The following is a 22,096-nucleotide window of genomic DNA, read 5'->3' as shown; positions in this document are numbered from 1 at the left end:
TATACTGCTATTAAAAACTTTAATTTCATAACATAATAAAAAACTTTACAATTTTAATATTTTATCTAAGTTCAGTGGAAAATAATGTCAGTCTAATGACTTTGTTGTAGGCATAAATGAAGAACCAGCTTAATTCTGAGAGTATTTAGCATTATTTTTCTTTATGTCATTCAGAATAGGATTTAATGTAATATGTAGCTGGTAAATTTACATATAACTGCAGTTAATCAGCGGACTGTGGACTTCAGTCCGCTTTCCCTCTGTTGAAAATTTTCCTTTCCAAGTTTTAGCAAATAACTTTACTAAAGAGAGAAAGGGTTGTTTGGGTCACAATTTAATAAAGTATTTGAACATTTAGATTAGGAAATTAATGAGACTTAAATACGTCTTTAAAATTAAACTCACATATAAATGCATTACGAAGTACACTGGAGCCGAAGGACTGGGAGAGATTCTCTCTTTCAGAGATAATGCATTCTATCAAATTGTGGCACATTCTTCCCAGTTTGATTGTGTTTATGGAAGTTGATGAATCTGGTATTTTCCTTGACCTCATTGACATGGAATAATCAGCTGGAATTATACCAGCTTGTGTGTCTAAGTTTTGAGTTCCTGAGGCTGAATTTTCTACTGAGGTCAATTGGCTTGAGATGTTGCATTGCAAAAATATGTTGGAATAAAGATATAAGATTCCCATCACATACTGTAGAGCAAAGAGTGAAAATAATGCTATTTATTTAGCCTTCAGAGCTATTTAATGGAAGATTGTATCATTTCACAGTCAGTTTTACATATCAGTAAGTGGTTTCTGCATATGTATTTTTCTGTGGTGCAGGTCAACTTCTATGTAAGGGTGAAGGCAATTTATACCCTTGGACACAGCGTATCTCTGATTGCTCTTACAACAGGAAGTATAATTCTTTGCCTTTTCAGGTATGTATTTTTTATGAGTAAATACAAACAATAATGAGATGGTTTTAACTGTTGTCTGGTTGCTCAGATATTTAGAAAATGCATTGGTTTTACACTTTTCTCAATTAAACCGCTGACAATAATGTAATGCTAACTTGCTTTTTGCTAGCACCAGTCATATTAAAAAATTTCAAAGCACTTTACAAATTTACAGACATTACAGCCCATGTAAGAAAGAACAGTCATTTAGGAATGGATTATATAAAGCATTTTATATTTGATTGTTAAAATCGACACCTTGAATTGCTCTTGAAAATTAGTAGGATGCTGCTCTCAACATTGGACAAGAGGGCAGCCATATTTTGCAGAAGCTTCTGAGTGATCTTCAGGGGTACTATAATCAAAGGTAATCATTAGTTTGTCCAAGTGGGGTTGTAAAGGTATGGATAATTGTGCTGCAGGTTAGTGCTGGGTGTGCAATCTTTTTGTTAGGCAGTGTTAGGAAAGGCAGTACTGTCTGTTGGTTTTGCCTAATTTCTGGGAGTTTTCTGAGACTGAAAGCAATCTCCAATTGGTAAAAGAAATTGCAAAATGGTATTACCAGTATCATAGCTTTTCTCAGACTCTCCACCTTCATGCCTTTATGTATCACTTCCACCAGTTTAATAGAATAGCCTTTATATTCTCCATTATAAACTTCACACAGCTTTTCCATTCCACTCTGCACCAAAAAAGCCAAGAAGATGCAAGTCTCAGACTTGGTAGAAAAGAAGTACACGTAATATGTAGAGGACAGCATGTTGTTTGTCAGAGCCTCATTCCTCTAATGAACTATTCCTGTGGTGAGTTCTGTAAGCCTTTCAGTCTGCCATCAAATTTTGTCAATATTTAAATTCCGAGACTATTCAGAATAGGTTCATAACCCATAAATATGTTTTGGAATATCTTTGAAAAAAATTGAGTCACTCACGTTTATCTTCTTTCTACCAGCAAACACTACAGGCAGATTGTGCATTTTCAAAACTGCTAAAACCTAATAATGCATTTAAGACAGTGTTATAGACATCTGAATGTTGTCTGTCACCAGAAGTCAGTTATAACAAACGGATCAAGAATTTCAGAGGTGTACGCAAAACCTTCAACTTCCATTTAAATATCCAAGTTGAGAATTCCCCAATCTCTCTGTTGAGTCAGTGGAAAGACCCAGGCTTTTTTTCAGGGGGGAACATAGGATCTTCTAAGCCTCCCCCTAAAGAAGCCTGTTCCTCTGTTACCTACAGGGAGTGTAGGAGCCTCCTAACATAGTGAGTTGAATTAGGAACCCAAATAAGTTGTAAAAATACCCTGTTCAGTAGATAGTTTCCCAAGCACGTAGCAAGCAGCCAGTTACTATGGAAGGCTGCAGCTGAAGCAATTGTAAATTATCAATGAATGCAAATGGCTATATGTGTATGTCTGTTTGTCTCTCAAACATGTTGTAGGGCCTCCCATACATTATGGTCATTTTTAAGGACAGAGTTCGGAAGATAAGAATGTTTCTGTAAGTTTTAACTTTGCGCTACTCATCTGGTAGCACCTTCTATCCAAGAAACATATTTTGCCCTGAAAGGTCCCAGGGTTCTTCATAGAGAGGGTCAATATACTGTTTATAAAGATCAGTCACTCACCCCTGAAATGCATTCACCTTTGAATGTAACCAGTAAACTTTCACTTTGCTGTGTTTAAAAAGGAAAGGAAAGAACAACTCTTCTCAGTGAAACTATTAAAGGAGATTTGGTAGATAAGTAGTGAGTTAAAAATCAGAAGTTACTAACGCAGTAGGGTTGTCAAAATCCTGACTTCATCCAGCAGGATTAGGATTTGAACTCTGAATATTAGTAACACAAGAGATTATTAAAACTGTGCATTGCTGGATTTGTATGTGTATGCTTCAAATTACACTGCATTTAATCCTGAATATATGCATTATTTTTAATGAAAGAAAGCACGGTATATAATTTAATCGTAGGTAACGTGTTTATGACAAGGAAGTGGAAAGTCATTTTTAAGTATTACAACTTGATTTCTGCAGTCTGTTATATATTATGTACTGTGTGGCAGAACAGACACAGCCTCAGGACTTTGCCATTTTTCACAGTATCAGCTTATCGGCTATAAACACATGAAACGCAGAACTGTTGGGGTGGGGAAAGACGAGTTGTTTCTGAAAGTTTCCATGCAGTTGCAATATTCTGTTTTCCATTTCTTCCAAAGAACTGGACTTGATTTTAATCTTTACAGAAACATTATATGGGTTCCCATTATTAATATCTGTAAAGGACATATTTAGAAGCATTGTAAAAGGAAAGGATTTTATATCTGGCTAATCTTTTAATCTCAAAACAAAGACATAAAGCATGAATATATGTAAATACCTTGCCAGACTAAGCTGACAGCATTTTTCAAGTTACTATGGTGCCACTCCTCACACGCTTCTTTATGTACTTTTTATAATTAAACCTAATTGGTAACTTTCCGGCACAATATTTTCCTGTTGGAGGCTGCCAATTTGTCAGGCACATTCTTGCTTCTGCAAACTTAATTTATAAACAGCAAAGCTAATAATTTTGATTTAGTCAAAAGAAGTTGCTTTACCCTTCTCAGAATGCAAGTTGCTACTTCTTCATTTTGAATGTCTAAGTTTTAATATATCATAAAGTTTTAGAAAAGTGGACATCAAAATGTTTGAAAATAAATACTATTCTTCAGATATTTTAAAAAAGGTTGGTTTGTTCCAACTCCATGAGTAAAAATAAATTGTAGAACAGCATATTTCTACATAACACTGACATTCTAGATCTTACTACAGATCTTGCTATACTTCCTTTGGGGTTACTCCTGTATAACAAAACCTTCCAAAAAATTGTCAGTTTCTCTGATATGTGTTTTTTACCAAGGAGCAAAATATGAATCTCCATCATTTCTATACGATGTGCTCTCATGTGGCTGTCTGTAAACGTTCCTCGCATGGTAGTTTTGTATGATGAGGTAGTCATCAAAGGAATAAGCATGATCACTTTTGTTTCGTTGTAAAGAACAGCATTTCTTTGTTACTCTGAATCATCATACATATCCCAAATAAAAATACCTTCTTTTCCTCTACCTTCAAAATGTTGGTTTGACAGCCTTTATGTATCCAACATTTATTATATTGGCTACTGAATGGGATGAATAACTAATCATCTAAATTAGTTATTTAATACTATTTAATACTATATTAAATAAAATTTAAAGAAAAATATTTTCCTCCCATTTGCAGCTTGCATGTATCTCTGAATTCCATAGGAATATATGATGCAGTCCAACGTAATAGCAATATTTCAGTTTTTCTCAGAACCTGTTTCAGCAAAGGACATTCATAGCCACAAAAATTACTGGATTTTTGACAGCTGCTTTAGGTTCAGCCTAGTATTATGTCCCTTGCAAAACTCGGGGCTAGCAAGGTGGATCTGTTATTTATTTCCCTACACTCACAGTAACTATCCTTGCTTTAATAGTTCAGAATGGATTATTCAGTGTTCTTTGGTAAAAATAAAAACATGAAGACTATTTGGAAGCTGCCACTACACACCACCATAACATCCAATTGCATCTTCATTATTTCATTTCTTGTACTTGCTAAAATGCCCTGGCTTCTGGCTTATTTCCAGGTGCAGTTCAAGGTGTTGATTTTGACCAAAAAAACCTCTTAGCAGTTTTGATTCTGGGGATTTGCTGTAAAAGCAATCTTTAAATGGGAAGATCTTGAAGGGAATGTCTTTTAAGTGAAAAGCCCTCAACTTACAACTTGCTTCCTCTGAGCACTCATTCACATACTTGGAATATTTAATTTGCATTTGTTTGTCAGGCTTTCACATGTCTGCTGGACTAAAGAAGAGAAGTTTTACATCTCACTGGATAGAAAGGATAGGTGATCTAATGTTTTGAATGCATTTTGTAATTGTTCCTGCATACACTCACATCATAGAATGAAAAGCCATTATATAGCAAAATGCAGGAGATAAATGAAAAATGAAACCAGAAAATAATAGGCGAGGGCATGTCTGAAATATATCCAGGATAATCAAAGTTTTATTTGCAAGAAAAACAGCGGGATGAGTGCACACACAGAAAGATATAATAATCTATGTCTATTGTCAGCTTATCTTAAAGTGTGGGAGAAATACCACCGGGATCTTTTGGTCTATGATACTGAAAAGGAGTAAGAGATACTTTATTTGTATATTTCGGACAACGTATAATGATGATGAGGATGACGATGGTGATAAAAGAAAACAGCAAGGCAGCACTGACAATATGACAGAGGAGGAAAGGGTAGGCTCTTACTAAAGGTTCATATTACTAAGAAATGATGGGAGAATAATAGAAGTCTGTTCAAGAGCTTTCTGCCTCAAAATCTTAAATGCCTGTTTTTAAATCTCTTCTTAGAAAACTTCATTGCACTCGGAACTACATCCATCTGAACCTGTTCCTCTCTTTCATTCTAAGAGCAATCTCTGTTTTAGTCAAGGATGATATTCTCTATTCCAGCTCCAACACAGCTCACTGTCCAGAGGATCAAACCTCATGGGTAATAAACCTCATTTGCTACTTGGTGTATTACTGTTGTGTCACTAAATTTTCCTCCCTGATTCTTTTAAATATTTAGGAATACCAAGCTGTCAGTGTAGCCAGTTCTGTAGAAAACATAATGACTAGCAAACTAGTCTATTAGAAGGAGCCAGAGAAAGAAGGTTGCAGCACAAGTAAGAGAAGTTAATGTTGCTTTGCATGTCCGTGAAGGGACATGCCATCTGCCAAAACAAATCATGACCAGCTATAGCTCAGAATAAATATGGCCACTGTATTAATCAGCTGGGAGAGTTTAAGACAAACAGAAGTGCCATCAGCTGGGAACAATTAAAGGCTGCTTATCTGGAAGCGTTTCAGCAGCTTTATCAGGGGTTCAGGAATTGGACAGGTATCAATCATAGAATTATAGAATCATAGAACGGTATCAATAGGACAGGTATGAATGGAGGGAGAGAAATGAGTCAGGGAATTAAATATTTGCAGGAGTTGTCTTTATTAACTCCTCTGGAGCTATGATGGAAGTGTTGTCATCTGCATTCTTGGCAAGCTAATATGTTTACTGCATTTTCATGCACAGGGGTTAAAAAAATCTCAAGTCTTGTTGTTAAAAGACTAGATGATGTTCCCCATTCTCTGCCTCTGTTGTTTCAGTCAAAAGTGCTGCAGAAGAACCCTACAAATATTGCTGAATACCTTCTGAATTTAATTTACTGCAGTTTAAGCTTGTGAAAAGAAAAAAAAGGAAGGAAGATATTTTTATATTGATGAAGCCATATTGTCCCAAAGCATAAAGTTCTTAGCAGTGACTACCAAGCCATATGTATGAATTAGTAATCTGGGATATTTCTAATGAAGACAAATACGCTCTGAGTCTGTAGATCCAAAGTAGGCAAAGTAGTTAGTAGGTAGACTGTAGGCATAATCAAAAGTTCTCAGGTCCTTGAAGGACTAGTCAATGGACTCTCAAAATACTACTTGATTTCTGCAATTTCTTTTATCCCCCAATTATTCTTGGCTGCAAAGCCTCATATGCTCCTATTTGAATATGTCCAGTTTTCTGGACTGTTGGGTAATTTCTGTTGCATTATATGTGGGATGCACTGGCCCCAGCTTGGCAAGGCTGTTTTGTCTTGCACTGGCTGGGTGCTACTTTCTTACATAACAGCATGCGGGGTTTGCTGCTTTTGTCACGTGTGTGATGTTCTACAGTTCTGCTGCACTCACAGATGTCTAAAAACACACAATTCAAAATGCAGTGTAACTAGGTCCTGGATCTGAATGACGCAGAGCCATAATTTTGGCTAACTCTTTACTGACAGATATCTTACCTATGCAGCATCTGGAAATCCACCTGATACAGGATTAGCTGCAGGAGGAAGGGAAAATATTTTGATGCGGGGTTCTGGTATGTAAATTGAGAATATAATACCAGGGAGTATTTGACTTTAAAAGAGACTACAGAAATTTTAGAATGACTGCTAATCTGGTTGTAAGTAGTCATAAACATAAAAGTAAATTTCAACTGGCATTTTGAAATGTTTAATTTTCTCCATGTTAAATTTTCTGGTCTGCAATGGATATCCCTTCAGTGTATACAAAGTCCACAGGTAAGATTAGTCTTACCAAACAAGGTGACTGAACTAAGCTCTTTCTCTGAGCTTCTGTCTTTGTCGCTGGACAGTTTATCTCATCTGCTTTAAGACTTTCTCTGGACATGCCCATCTGTCTTCATGAGCTGTATAAGGAGCTAGTTGGCCTGTAGGTGGCTAGCTTTCACCAGAAACCTTGCTTGTAGGCAGCTGAAATTAGGTGAAATGAATTCAAGCCTTTGGGCTCTTACTTAGTTGTCTATATAGGCATGTACACAGCCATAAATATAGGCATGTGTATTGCTTGGGATGCGCTGACACCACAAGGGGCTGATGGATCTCTAGGAGGTCTGTGCCCTTCTGACTTAGCAGCTGGTGAGTGGGGTCCCTGAGGGCATCTCACTTCATAATAGACCCCTATGTTTAGACAGAGGAATCAATCACCACATGAGTAAGTTACCTACTTACATATTTGGTGTACTTGGAATTTTAACAGAAAGAGTGGAGGTATGAAGGGTATTTAAAATAGGGAAGGGAGTAAAGCAGGCAGAAACTAGAAGTTTTATTTAGTCCATTTGGTTTAGTCTGTTACATTCACCATATCGTCACATGTCTTAGCTCAGTCTCAGCAGAAACGTTTTTTATGTTCAATTCTTGCATCCCAAATTCCTGCTGGGAAGCACCAAAGTAGCAGCAGCCAGCACTGTGGAACATCAGCAGCACAGACACCTGAAAATTAATTCTGAAGAGCCACACACACACAATAAGTATATTGGGACTTCATTTTATGATGCATGCTTATGTGTTTTGTTAATTAAGAAACACTAAAGCATTTTCTAAAGGGAAAACATAATTTTTAAAAGTTCAGTCAACTTTTTCATCTAAGTCTACTTAGAGTATTCATCATGTAAAGTTATACTTTTCACTCAGTTTCCCATTTAGCTTGAAAAATTCATAAAGCAGTTTCTTTGTTAGTTTTTACTACGTTAGGAAGTCAGCTGTGATTTTAAGATATTTATTAGCCACCTAGTAGATGATCATTTAATCTAATAGCCGTTCATTAACTAACTATTGCAAATGTGTGCATTTATTGATAACCACCACCTTTTACAATATTTATGCTCTGAAGTTTTCAAAATTTCTGAGCTAATTTGCTATGAGAGCCATCTAAATAATTTTTTTATAATTCATTTTCTTTTTATATATACAGTAACATTTACAATGTCTCAATTTGCATGATTGAAGAAAAAAAATTTCTACTGGACCTGGGTTACTAGTATTGCATGGAGAGTTAAGACCTATAGGATATATTAATAACAGAATAATACGGCATCTTTCCTGCAACAACTTTGATCCCTATTCTCATATTTCAGGTGGGCTGCAAGGCTATTTTGGTGTTTTTTCAGTATGGTGTTATGGCAAACTTTTACTGGCTCTTAGTTGAAGGACTTTACCTCCACATCCTCCTTGTGCTAATATTCTCCCCCAACAGACACTTCACAATCTACCTGCTGATTGGATGGGGTAAGAACTTAAATAACTTCCAATAATATTCTTTTTTCTGTATGTATGTATTAGTCAGGTTCAATATTTCATACCAAGGTAGTCATGCTGTGTCTGTTGGATGACTCCTCAGACTCACTAGTTCCTCAGTTCAGCTCCAGCGTAGGTTACAGCTGCTGTACCATGGGAGAGGGTGGGCACAAAACAGCTGAAGCATAACTGCTAGCGTGCTCCTTGGCATGCCTCTGACCTGCGCCAATCGCACAGTGCCCAGGGGTTGTTCAGGATATAGCATGGTGCAAGAACCGCCACCGCAAAACATATGATTCAGGCTGTCCTAATTTGGGAGGAAAAAGAAAGTTTAGCTGCACAGCCACAGGCTATGCTATGCTATCTGCCTTTTTGAAAAGCCCAATAATATTTTCCATCTGGTTTTAAATACATGTATTCCTTTCATTTCCAGAAAGTGCAATGATATTTATATGGAGCACTTTAAAGCTTCCAGTAATAGGTGGTCATAAAACATTTAGGTATTGCTGGGAAATGGGAATAAACCAGTGTGTGGGAATGGTTCCTTATGAAATGATTTACACTTCGGTTTTGTGTTGTAGTCCTTGGAAGTGCATTGGGAATGCGTAACTTGCATCTGTCTCCCTGTAGGTCATTCTGACAGCTTGAAAGACACATATGAAAGGCATGTTCTTTGTGTATTCGTCATTATGGCTGCATTTTTATAAGAAATAAACCCACTTCCCTGCAGTCTTTGTTTGTAATAAATTGCTTGCATCATGAAGCTCATCAGATGGGCCTCTCCCTCCATTCACTAAACTGTTTACTATATGCTGTATATCTGGGGAATAATTTACTGGCAGGCTGAACCTTTTTTTTTTTTTTTGTGGACTTATATTTTTGTTATCACCCTCTAAATCTCTTGGGATTTTTCAGGAATTCCTACCATATTCATTATTACGTGGACAGTGACACGGATCATTTTAGAGGACACGGGGTAAGTGTGTTGGGGAGAGAAAGCTTAAAGCCTCCAACTGTGCCAATACAATCCTTGCCTTGGATATGGTGGTGTTCACACAAAGGTAGTTTGCTGTTCTGAAGGGGAAGGGCACAGAACTGAAATTTCAGATATGGCAATAAAGGGACAGGTGTTTAGGAGCTCTTCAGCATGCTGTTTATGCTTGCTGTTTATTTGAAAAACTTTAAGGGCAGGAGGGGGCACAGATAGGTTATGACTAATGTTACCCCATGACACCCACATGTAGAGCTATTTGCTTTGAAAGTCAAAATAATACTTAAAATAGCAGTGGGGGTCCTTGGGTTCAGTGATGCAATACAGTGCAATAAGATGGTGGGCATTCTAATTTGCTAACTAGCAACTCAAAACATTGAAATCTAGATAACATTGGGTATATGAAATTACATTCCCAGAAGTGAAGCAATGTGATGTAAACATATGTAAGATGCATGCAGTCAGATAAAACTGACTAACTAGAGCTAGGCCTGGCTCCTGGCATGTGAAAGGGAACTGAGATAAGAATTTTGTAGGAAGATCAGAGTTACTGCTCCTGCTGGCCCAAAGGAATGGGAGAGCATTCCTAGCTAGTGGGACAAACCATTTTCACACTCCTTTTTTTTCAACTTGACTAATATTTTTCAACTGATTCCATAATTAAACTGAAAAATCATGTCCTACATAATTTCTAAGTTTTCTTTGCAAGACCTCTAACATGTAAACCAAAGGCTAACGCCTTTTCCTTTGTCATTATGATTACAGTTAGAGAAACGCTGAAGAGTATTGCCCTTGCTTAAGATTAAACTGTCAGAGCACTTACTCTCAGAATATTTGGACCAAAAGTGAGCCTACAGTGATAATTAAATTTTCAGCTTTTCAGACAAAGTTTCAGGTTCAGTCTCACATCTTCCTAAACCAGTTCCAGCCATCTGTAGCCTACATATCCCACAAGGAATTATGTCATTTCAATTGTATCTGTCAGTTGCTATAGATCTTCCTGCTACCCAGAGGCTGGGGTTAAGTGCTTGTTGGAAAAGTGTCCTTACAGAAAGTGAAACTAAGCTTGCTTTCCCTGAAGGCCAATGTCCCCCATGATGTCTAATGGTACAGTCTAGTGTGCCTGATGTTTTAGCTAATTTGAATATGCATATTAAAACCAGGGAAATGAAATTAAAAGCAGAAAGAGATTGAATGCCGAATTCTAGGCTAGAACCGGAATTATTTTAGTGTGCTTTGACTTGTATATAAGAAATACTTCTCCTTATAGGTCTTGCTTGCCAGATGATATTAATGTCAACATCATTTTCTCTCTTTTTTTTTTTATAGTTGCTGGGATACAAATGAGCATGGTGGTCCCTGGTGGGTTATACGAATACCAATTTTAATTTCTATTATAGTAAGTAAACTTTGAAGCATGAATTATAGATCAGTTCAGCATTGTGCAGTGCATATAGCCATTATTCTTTACTGCTAGTTACAGATAGGCAAGAATTCTGTTTTAATGAAAAGAAATTGCGCTGGAGGAGAAATGTTAAACAGATGCCAAGGCCATTAAAATTTGTTGCCTTCAAAATTTATCTGCCTCCTATTAAATGAGCAGTTGCTTTTATTTATATGTTGTTCTTTCTTTAACATGTCTCCTGTTTATGAGCCTGGGGGAAGCAAAAATCTAATTATACTTTTCAATTAATTGCAGATTTGATTTTGTATGTAAATAGATAGCCTTGCAATTGAGAATCTGATATTATTGCAGACATAAAAAACTATGGCTGTGTATACCTTTCTTTAATTGGTAGCCCACTGAAATATGTATCAAACATGAAGTATTTGCAAAAGAATACCATTTGAGAATGTTTCATGGGGCTTTTCCTATGTGGAACTCATTAGAATTACTGGAGTAGCAAAATAAAATTCCTGTTCACTGTGATGATTGTGTAATTAACTTCAGGCATAATATACTATGGTTATATGTCCATTTCTGAAAACAGTCATGGTGCAAATTAATACATTTCAGGTATACTTCCTTTATTTTTAACATTGTAGTCAGAAAAATTAGGGCATTACTAGATTACACAAGATTTCAAGAGTCCACATTATGCTTGGGCTTGCCTTTCAATCTGTGCCTGCTGAAAATCATTTTGAGAGAACTTTCTATCATCTTCATCAAAATGAATTCTACAGTGTTTAAAGAGAAAGCAGAGTAGGCATATGTGTGAAATGACATAAGGTAAGGACTCACAGAAAAGATCTTTTATGATATGAAGAAATGGGCATGCAGCAGAACTACAGCATGAAGAGAATACGAGTACCTCAAAGGAGCTGGAGAATGGGGCATGGTCCAGAGCGAAGAAAAAATGCTCAAAGATAAAAGCAAAACAAAGCACCTGGTGTTTACAGAAAGATGAAAGTCTATTCTCTGGATGTTCAATTTAAACAGCTATCTGGTAGACAGCTGAGACTTCATGTGCCAGAAAGCAGTGCTTCTCCAAAGAAGTCCTAGACCTGGAAACAGAAGTTATCACCGGCAGACTTGCATTGCAGCTGGATCTTAGCAAAGACTGGGAAATGAGTTGTGAGTTAAGAAAATGGAGTACTAGTCAGTCAGCAAAAGTCCAGTATATCTTAAAACGTGGACCAGAATCACTGTTTGAGGCAAAGGAACAGTCGTTCTCCTTTTTTTTTTAATGGTTCTATTACTGATTTGATACAAGGTGTTGTAGGACATAGGGGAACATTTTGCAAATGACCTTTTTTGGCTTGCCGGGTGCACATGTTTAGGATCTGCTGTCTCCTTCCAGATATGTTTCTTCTCTTAAACAGCACGTTTTAGGGATGAGAGCAACTAAAGATGGCCAAGTGATTCTGCAGTGTGTACTGTGTGAAGCCACTTACTTCTCAGATTAGATGATTCTTCAGCTGTTTGATCAACTACGTTTTGCATTTGGGAAGTTAAGCTGTGAAAGGGAGTTATAAAAGCAATGACACTCACCCTTTCCTGCTGGATAAGTAAAGTATCTTGTTGGAGCATTGAACTACAACCAGCACGTTCATTGTGGCAGCTAGGATGCTGTGTAAACTTACTGCTGTGCAAAGTAGAGCGTGCATTCATAGAGCAAGAGGAGCTAATGAAACATCCAATAAAATTGGTCATTGATAAGTGACAAACACTACACTCATGAGAACATAATTTTCAATATACATACACCGTGATAAGCCTCAACATTTCCAGTTACCTTCTGGAAAAAATAGAAGTTGAAGATTCAAATCTTTGAGTAATGAGGTCAGTGCTGCCTGCCATTCAACAATGAAAATAGATCATTGCAAGTTCTTTGGATAGGTGTTGTGAAAGAGTCATGAAGTTTCTCGGTAAAAATATGTACTTACATCATTCTCACTCACACAGTGCCTTCAGTCTGCTTGAGAATGTAGAGAGACTGGAAGACTCACAGAGAATGTTGACAAGGATGACCAGCAATAACAAATGGCTTCAGTAGTAGGAAGGACATCTATGTAAGTAGTCAATGAGGTGAACACAGGAAAACTCTGAAAGAAGCTGAATTTCAGGAAAAGAAAGGAGAGCAGAACACCTGAGCTGACAACTCTCATTGACTGTCTTATGTAATGGCATGAAAGAAAGCCCAGAGTATGGCTACTGCAAATCTTTAAGAGGAGGAAAAGGAGTGAAAAAAAGAAGAGTAGAATAGAGCCTGATTGTGAGGATAATGCCATGAATATACTTTTGAAAGAAAGGAAATCAAGCAAAGTTTTTAAGGAACAATGGTTTAACTGCATTAGATTTAACAGGAAGTCCGCTCAGTCTTCATGCCATATTCACTTTCTTCCATCAATTTCTGTGTTAACTCCAAACATTTTCACTGCTTAGAAGATTATACTTTCTATAAGGTTATTATCCAACAACACTATTGTGAGAGCAAGTTCTGAAGTCACTTCTCAAAGTGGGAATGGCTTCAGTTAATTCAGTGTGTCAGAAACCTTTGCTGGTATCTCCTCCTGACAATTGTGGCTTCAGAAAAGTTATTTGGCAGGCTTCCATGCTTCATGCTGTACACATTTCAGAGTTATTTAATTGGGGTGACTATTCCAAACAGTTAATGTGGTGGTACCCGTATTCTCCATTTAGCAAATGCCTCCACAGCTGCCTTCTCCATACTTCCACTTGCACATACTGCTCTCATTTGAGAAGGAGCGGTGTTTGGGTGGAAACTACTGCTGTCACATCAAAGAAACTGAGAAATGTTTATCTTGTTATCTCACATTGCAGGTAGTGTAAGGGACTAAAGAGCAAGAAACAAGCAACATGAAGACAGTTTAAATGATACATGCTCAAGGAATGTGTTTAGACTCAAAAACTTGTTGTCAGAAATCAACCAGTAGAAGAGTACCAGCAGCATCTTGCTGTTACTCCAGTAAAGAGGCATCATTTGTCATCACTCTCTTGCATTCACATTATTTTGTCATTTTCCTGTTCTTAGATGTTCATTGAACAGTATACATACTCTGTTTTATTTAAAGACATTATGCTCAAACAATTTTTATGGGACTGAAAAGCTACAATACTAAAAGTAAAACTCCAGGACACTACTTGTTTCATATTTTATTGAAACTTACTATTCTAAATCATATATATACTTTAACAGATTTTAACAAATGATCAATTCAATAATAATCTTAGAGAAATTAATTTGCTCCACTGTAGTAAGTCAGGTGGCAGTTGCCACCTTTAGATCTTAATACCCAGTTTCAGCTGGCTGGATTTACAAGCTCAGTCATGCCAAGGACTGTTACAAACTCCAAACAAGAATGTGTGTTTTTCAGTAATCCAAGATTGTGTTTACAGACAGAAAGGTATGTGTTTGAAAACAGACTTAAAAGTAATACATGAATGTCAGTCAAGAACGTGTCACCTGAGTGTGGTTTTGCAGGTGATTTGATGTTTCAGAAACGAAATGGATGACAATTTATTCTGTTACAGTAGAAATTAGGGATGCCTGTGAAGAACAAGAAGTTATTCTGCCAATCCCTTTGCAAATACAGAATAAAGATTTTTCCTTTTCCTATTTTGTGGCTAACAAATATACAATGAAATGGAAGCTCTCTCCTTGTCCACTAATACTGCCTCCAGTGCATATGGCAAACTAAATGTCTATCCCTTGGTCTGTACACTCTGCTGTGGTAAGTCTGTAGATACAATCAGTAATAACAGGCTTCTGCCTGTTACTTTTATAGGAGACTTGCATCAAGGAAAACTTCTAAGTCATCATCTGCCTGAAAAATGTATGTTAAGTTCAGTAAAGGCCTATATTTTCTAACATTTCTTTTTTATTCTTCTTTTTTTCAAAAATATTAGATTTTATTTATTTAATTCCTGTCAGTTCCTGTCACTTCCCTTCACTTGTCATTTCAAGCAAACTATTAAATACAGAGGGGCAAGCAGTTGCTATGACCATAGTTTATTTATTAACATCACAAGTTGTACTGGGTATGTCAGAGAAGACACAGAAATTCATTGGATTTGAAAAGCTTACAGCCCGATGGTTAAGACTGGAAAAAGAAGAGTTCCAGCAATGCATTGAGGCAGAGACTGAATTTTTATAGCAGTGAGGCAGGCGCTGTCAGGTTGGGTACCCAACCTCCTGATTTTGGGCTTTGGGACGGGATTAGTTAAAAACAGTAAAATGCTCATTTTCAGAGGGATAGAAATTTTTCTCTAGGTTGATTTCTTCTAAAATGTGTGCATTTGATGCAGCTCTTTATGTAGCTGTTGCTGTAGTTTTTAGCTCATGTTGTTGCTATGAAGGTGTGGATTCCAAGTGTTCCCTCACTTTAGTACGGGCATGCTGTATTTAGTGTGCGGTTTTCTAGACCACACCAAACAATCCAGCACCAGATGTGGTGAACACAAGATGCCAAAAGACAAGAATGAAGAAATAATGGGAGTGAGACTTAGGATCTACTGAGTTTTATACTTCAATTTTCTAGATTGATCAGGATGTGATCAGAACTTTTTTTATGGAAGTGACTTTCTATGAAATAAAATATGAAATAAAATAATACTACTGTTCTATGTCACAGGGCTGTCATGAGAATTAGACTGCAAGGATTCAGTTCCTTCAGTGATAATGTCTGCATCAATACCCAAGACAGACAGATATTTGTGAGAGGCCCTTTCTGTGCTTGATTGGAGTGGACAGATCACCTGTGCAACAATCTTCTGTTCCCCTATTTCAGACAGAAATTATTAGAAGTCAAGGCAGGAGGCCAGAGAGGGTCAAAACTGTGTGTGGGACTCACATTTTCCTTTGGGCTTCCAGTCATGAATCCACATGACAATTTAGGACAATGCTTGATTGCGCCAAATCACATCCAATGTCCCATCCTGCTAGGAAACCTGTCTTCAGCTGAGATTTTGGAAGGATGGCATTTCTGACAAACAGAGCTTTCAAAGGCTTTTGCCAGGCGGACTAGAACTGGTGGCCATGCAGAGGTGTGCTGGACGTAACAAACCTAGTGAGGCAGAAAGCAGACAATAGGTTTGACAGTGAGGAGCTTGATGTGTTCTGGCAGAAGGTACGCAACACCCACTGCTGAGTTTATTTGTCTGACTTGATAAGCATTTCTTCGTGCTGTGTATTGAGTGGAGAAGTCAGAAATCACCATTATATTTGTTTTCTTTGCAGGTGAATTTTATACTTTTCATTAGTATTATAAGAATCTTACTGCAGAAGTTAAGATCTCCAGATGTTGGAGGAAATGACCAGTCACAGTACAAGTGAGTCATATTTTTAGATATTATATACAGAACCAAAATCTCTGTAAGATTTCCTCTGCTGAAACCTGCTACCAACAATTGCTGTAATACTATTGTTACATATAATTCAGAAGTACTTTTAGATGTGGTTCAATAAAGATCTTATCACTATGCTGAAATAGAGATTAACATAATTTTTTTGTCAAACACTAAGTTCAATAAAAAATATGCAATTTAATAAAGAACAACAAGCTATTCTTGAATTCGAGTTTAATCCATGAATGAATATGCTGGTACAGAAAATATGAAGAGTAATATCTTTCTTTTAATGTATAAATGTTTCACTTCCATCTAACACAAGTTTGAAGATCAAAACACTTTGCTTCAACCTCCTTAAAAACATTTTTAAAAAATTTTTCATTTCTAAAATACTTCTTGTTGTAATACTTGCATATATTTTAAGAGCTGGAAAGAAGTTATGTTGTTCCCAAAAAGTAAAAAATGAAATATAAAGTTTTATGTTGATTTAAAATAGCAGCTTTATTTTTCTAGAGGAAAACAAGTGTTTCTGATTTAGATCAGCTTCATTTCTGTTTAGGCTTTCTTCTTTTCTGTTATGGTTTGAACATCAAATCCTAACATCCATTGTTTCCACAACTTTAGAATCAAGGAATATTGGGGGGGACAATTGAAATACATTGCTAAAACTGGATTTGTTCTTTATTATATTGCCGTATCAGTTGTTTTTTATTATAATAGCTGCTGGATACTGTAATCCAGAAACAAGAGTTTGTTGTAATAGGCCTTATTTTAAAGCCCAGATATAGACACTGAGTTTGACACTTCAGGATGTTATTATGATATTTCAGTGACAAAACCTAATATGAATACTGCAAATTCAAAACCATGCAATTGGCCTTTGAAAATGTGCTCCTGGATAACACTTTTTCTGCATTTAAAAAAATACTGGATTCCTGTCCTAAAAGTAGATAAAGCATGGTGTGCTGAAGTAAAGCATATCTTTGAAGCCAAAAGAACTAGGACCTTACGTGTTTTGTAAACAACATGACACATCTGATGCAAAAAGTGAAGAATTCTGATGTGCCATGGAAAAGGCAACACAACTAGATTGCATAAGGCTTTGCTTCATAGAGCTACAAGAGTCCTTTTCTGTGTTCGCTGCTTGAATTAACTAAACGTGGGAGAACCAAATCAACCTAGATGAAATTATCCAGTTGCCACATTATCATTTAGCACAATGACAGAGCTATGGGCAGGAAATCCCGTCAAGTTTACTTCTTGTGACAGGAACTTTTGTTTGTTTCCGTGTGGTATATATATGTATTTCATGAAAACGAGGCATTCCCTTCCTATCATTCCCATCATTTTCCACAGATTACTGTAGTGCTTCATAGTATAAAATGTTCATTAATAGCAACCTTGTCCTTCATTATTCAGCCCTGTGAATTCTTTGCTTTTAGCATTTGATTACCTGATTAAGTTTGGATTGGATGGTCTTTAGCCGATACCTGTGGGAACAGTAGATTAACCTCCTCAAGAAATACTGCATCTACAGAGAAAATTAAAGGTCTGGAAGGCTCATTTTTCAAAATGCAAATGCATTTTCTAAAATACAGAGAAGAATAAGGATATTTTGTCTGTCCCTTTCTTTCACTAAAATGTAAGTGCAGTATAGGGAAAGTAACATCAGCTAGACAAAAATACTAAAACAAGAATGGCATGAAAGTGAAATATGAGTCCAAAATGAATACTATTCATGCAAGTCACCATTTTTCTTGCCTTCCTCTGTCCCACTTGTTTGTACCATGTCCCATTCTTTTTGTTGCTCATTTTACTTTTGCAGTGGGTAAGGTTAAGTTCAAATAAAACCAGTTTTCCCTTTCACTTGGGAAACCAGGAAATTTGCTGCCATTGTCATCTCCTCCAGTTGTAAATTAATTTCTTCTGCTAAGGAAATCCTATTTGTCCCGCTTACGGGTATCACCATTAGATGTGAGGGTTTTACTATTCTTGAGAGACTTTGCTGTCAGAACTGATTATCTCCACATAAACAGATGCAGCCTCTGGGACATTATGAACAAAGGAAGGCCATGAAGACTGACAAAGAAAAAATAAAACTGCTTGAAATACCTTGACTTTTCTGTTAAAATAGGTGAATTCACAACAGCATCTGTTCATTGTTGAATCAAGTTATATTCATCAAGACAGTGATGAATTATGGGACTCAACATTATAACTTCTTGAATTTTATCTGATACTGGACATCCATAATCATGCATGAGTGCGTCCGTATAATATATAGAACTGATGTTATCAGAGTGAAATAAGTGAGAGATAAGGGATAACTAGCAATTCATCATTTCAGTGGTTTCACAGGCAGTTTGTCAGAGCTGCTCTGCTTAATAATTTAAAGTTCTCCTTCCTTAACTTCAGTAGTGTCTTGTGCTGAAATGTATTATGTAATTGACAAGACTAAAAATTAGTTAATGGTGTATGCTTAATACCATCAGTATAGTTATGGATTTTAGTATTTGGGGGTAAATCTGAAATTGCTCATGAGAATCTCACGGTTGAGATTTTTCTGGATTACATTTCCTAGGTACTGTTTGCAAACTGTGTATGTGCAATGTACAGACTAGGCATACAGTTGCACATTTAAAGGAGATTAACATCAATTAATTTCAAGAGAGAGATTTTACCTTCCATACAAGAGGATCTGTCAGTATGGCTTTGCAGGAAGGCATTATTTCTTTCCACTCTGAATCCTTTATGCCAGGTAAAAAATATCTTGAGATATCTGATGGCAGCTTGTGACACTTTGTCGAATGTGGTCCTGTGGAATAATGCACTAAAACTGCACCCCAAAAAATGGTGCATGAAACCAGGCTGGGAACTGAACGTACGTCAAAGAGACGCAGCAGAGGGCAGGTCCTACACCCTGCTGCTGTCCAGAGGCAACTGAAAAAGGGTCTTTTGGTTTAGAGAGGCCCTGCAGCCTTTTGCCAGCTTTTGGAAGAGTGTGAGGTCAGCAAGATCAAGTATAACATGGAATTGCGCACATTAATTTATGAGGTTACTATGTGGCTAATCTCACAGCAAGCCTGAAAGGGAAACAAGTTGCAATAAATGATTCTTACTAAGACTGTTTATAAATCTGAAGTCATACAAGGTTTATGTAAACGACATTGCATCAGGTTCTTATCTTAGTAAAACAAGAGCTTATCATTAAACTCCAGCTTTTTCTCTTTTATTTACTCAGGAGGCTTGCAAAATCCACGTTGTTGCTTATTCCATTATTTGGAGTTCACTACACAGTGTTTGCTCTATTTCCTGACCGCAGTTCCAATAATTATAAAATAATCTTTGAGTTGTGTTTGGGATCTTTTCAGGTAAATTTAAACGTTTTTATTCAAAACATGTTTTATTGACCTAGGTTGGTGCTGCCTACTAACTAAGGAATATTGTCTCTTCCAGGGATTGATTGTTGCAGTCCTGTATTGTTTTTTGAACAGTGAAGTAAGTCACCTTTCCTACTGAGGATGTTCAATATTGTTTTCAGTAAATGTATAAGTGCCCCTATAATGCCACTCTGATACACGGAGCTGTTTTACAAGATGTTTGCATTCCTATTTATAGAATATGTATGTGGCAGTTTCAATGCAACAGGAGAAATTAGTGTATTTGGGTGAAGAGTTAAGAGCTGTTTGAAATCTCATTCCTTGCAAACCAAGGTGTTAGTAAGTGTGTCTTCTGTTATTTAACATGAACTAATTCTAGCTCTGTTACAAACAATGTGGATTGTGCAAGTGAGGTGCAACAAGTCTAGAAATGTAACAAAAACTGGAAACACCATTTAATAAGTATTTGGGGGTAATCTTCTGACAGAATCTAACCCCCAGAACAGCAGCAGATTTTTCAGAAGTGCTCAGCTTGTAGCAGCTTTCCTAATCTCAACTGAGGAAGATGCAAGGAATTTCTTTTGAAGTCAGCCACTTTTTAAGGTAGAATATACATTAAACAGCATGCAGTGTCTTGACAGGAGGAATCTGTCTGAAGACGACAGCTGCTTGCACAGGGAATTGACATTCAGGTCTCCTGAGTGCTATTCTGGTCTTTGATATTCATGAGATGCCTGATTTTGGGTTAATCATTTGATTCTATGCTTTAAGTATGTGTGATTAATAGCTAGATACCAAAAGCTAATGTTGCAGCACAAGTGATACAAAACTGATTTTGAAAGTGGCCTTGGGGCATCTCCTCACAGGCAGTATAGACACAGTCTTCACCTGTTTTGTAATCTTTGTAAAAACAGATTTGATACTGTAGAGGGAAGGGATGCCACCCAGAGGGACCTTGACAGGCTTGTGGAGTGGGCTCATGCAAACCTCATGAAGTTCAACAAGGCCAAGTGCAAGGTCCTGAAACTGGGTCGGGCAGTCCCCAATATCAATACAAACTGAGGGATGAATGGATTGAGAGCAGTCTGGCAGAGAAGGACTTGGGGATACTGGGGGATGAAAAATTTGACAGGAGCCAGCAATGTGCACTTGCAGCTGAGAAAGCCAATTGTATTCTGCATCAAAAGAAGCGTGGCCAGCAGGTCAAGAGAGGTTATTGTCCTCAGTACAAGAAGGATATGGACCTCTTAGAGTGAGTCCAAAGGAGGGCCACAAAATTATCGGAAGGCTGGAACAACTCTCCTATGAAGAGAGGCTGAGAGAGCTGGGGTTGTTCAGCCTGGAGAAGAGAAGGCTTTGGGGAGACCTTATTGTGGGCTTTCAGTATAAAAAGGAGGGATTACAAGGAAGATGGAGAAAGACTTTTTGGCAGGACCTGTAGTGACAAGACAAGGGGTAATGGTTTTAAACTGAAAGAGGGTAGATTTAGATTGCATGTAAGGAAGAAATTTTTTCTATGAGGGTGGTGGAGACCCTGGAACAGGTTGCCCAGTGAAGTCGCGCATGCTCCATCACTGCAAGTGTTCAAGGCCAGGTTGGATGGGGCTTTCAGCAACCTGATCTACTGCAAGATGTCCCTGCCCATGGCAGGGGAGTTGGAACTAAATGATCTTTAAAAGTCCCTACCAGCCCAAACCATTCTATGAGGTCCCCATTTGACAACCAATAAACATGGAAAATTTCCTCACGTAAAAGAACATTTTCAGCTCATCTCGTTGATTTTCTTTTTAATACAGGTGCAAGGGGAGCTGAAAAGAAAATGGCGGAGTTTGTGCTGGAAGCAGACAGCAGGCAGAGATTATAGACTCCACAGCTCTTCGATTTCTCGGAATGGATCAGAAAGCATTTCTCAGCTTCACCGGAATTCAAGGGCTCAGTCATTTATGCAGACAGAGACCACCATGATATAAATCAGCTAGGTCCCCCAAAACATGAAAAACTGTGGGATATATCATTCATTATGCAGCTTGATGTGATATTTTATAAAATGTACAGTTTAGTGCTTTGCTTTTCTACATGTTGGTATTTGGGAAATTGGTTTGTGCAGCCAACCAGTTAATAACAGAGACACCTGCCCTGTGGATGCTTTCTGGTTTTTTTAAATGGTATTCATATTAATTCTGATGTTCTCTTGCCATCTACTAGCCGTAACTCTTCAAAAACTCATTTACTATAATGGTCCCTTTACCCTCCAACGTGTATACAAGAT

General features: G+C 37.3%; 1 protein-coding gene across 1 annotated transcript in view; it reads left to right on the top strand.

Annotated features, from left to right (window-relative positions):
• VIPR2 (vasoactive intestinal peptide receptor 2) overlaps positions 1-21,797 on the top strand; it is a 58,302-nt gene extending 36,505 nt beyond the window's left edge. The window contains exons 5-13 of the mRNA XM_075705189.1: positions 836-933; positions 5,380-5,521; positions 8,486-8,636; positions 9,561-9,621; positions 10,966-11,035; positions 16,338-16,429; positions 19,689-19,818; positions 19,904-19,945; positions 21,624-21,797. Of these exons, the coding sequence (XP_075561304.1) occupies positions 836-933; positions 5,380-5,521; positions 8,486-8,636; positions 9,561-9,621; positions 10,966-11,035; positions 16,338-16,429; positions 19,689-19,818; positions 19,904-19,945; positions 21,624-21,797 (960 nt within the window). The remainder of the gene's footprint in view (positions 1-835; positions 934-5,379; positions 5,522-8,485; positions 8,637-9,560; positions 9,622-10,965; positions 11,036-16,337; positions 16,430-19,688; positions 19,819-19,903; positions 19,946-21,623) is intronic.
• The last annotated feature ends 299 nt before the right edge of the window (positions 21,798-22,096 follow it).

Source organism: Pelecanus crispus, chromosome 2, assembly GCF_030463565.1.
Source record: "Pelecanus crispus isolate bPelCri1 chromosome 2, bPelCri1.pri, whole genome shotgun sequence".
NCBI classification, from domain to species: domain Eukaryota; kingdom Metazoa; phylum Chordata; class Aves; order Pelecaniformes; family Pelecanidae; genus Pelecanus; species Pelecanus crispus.
This window is presented reverse-complemented; position numbering and strand designations above follow the sequence as displayed.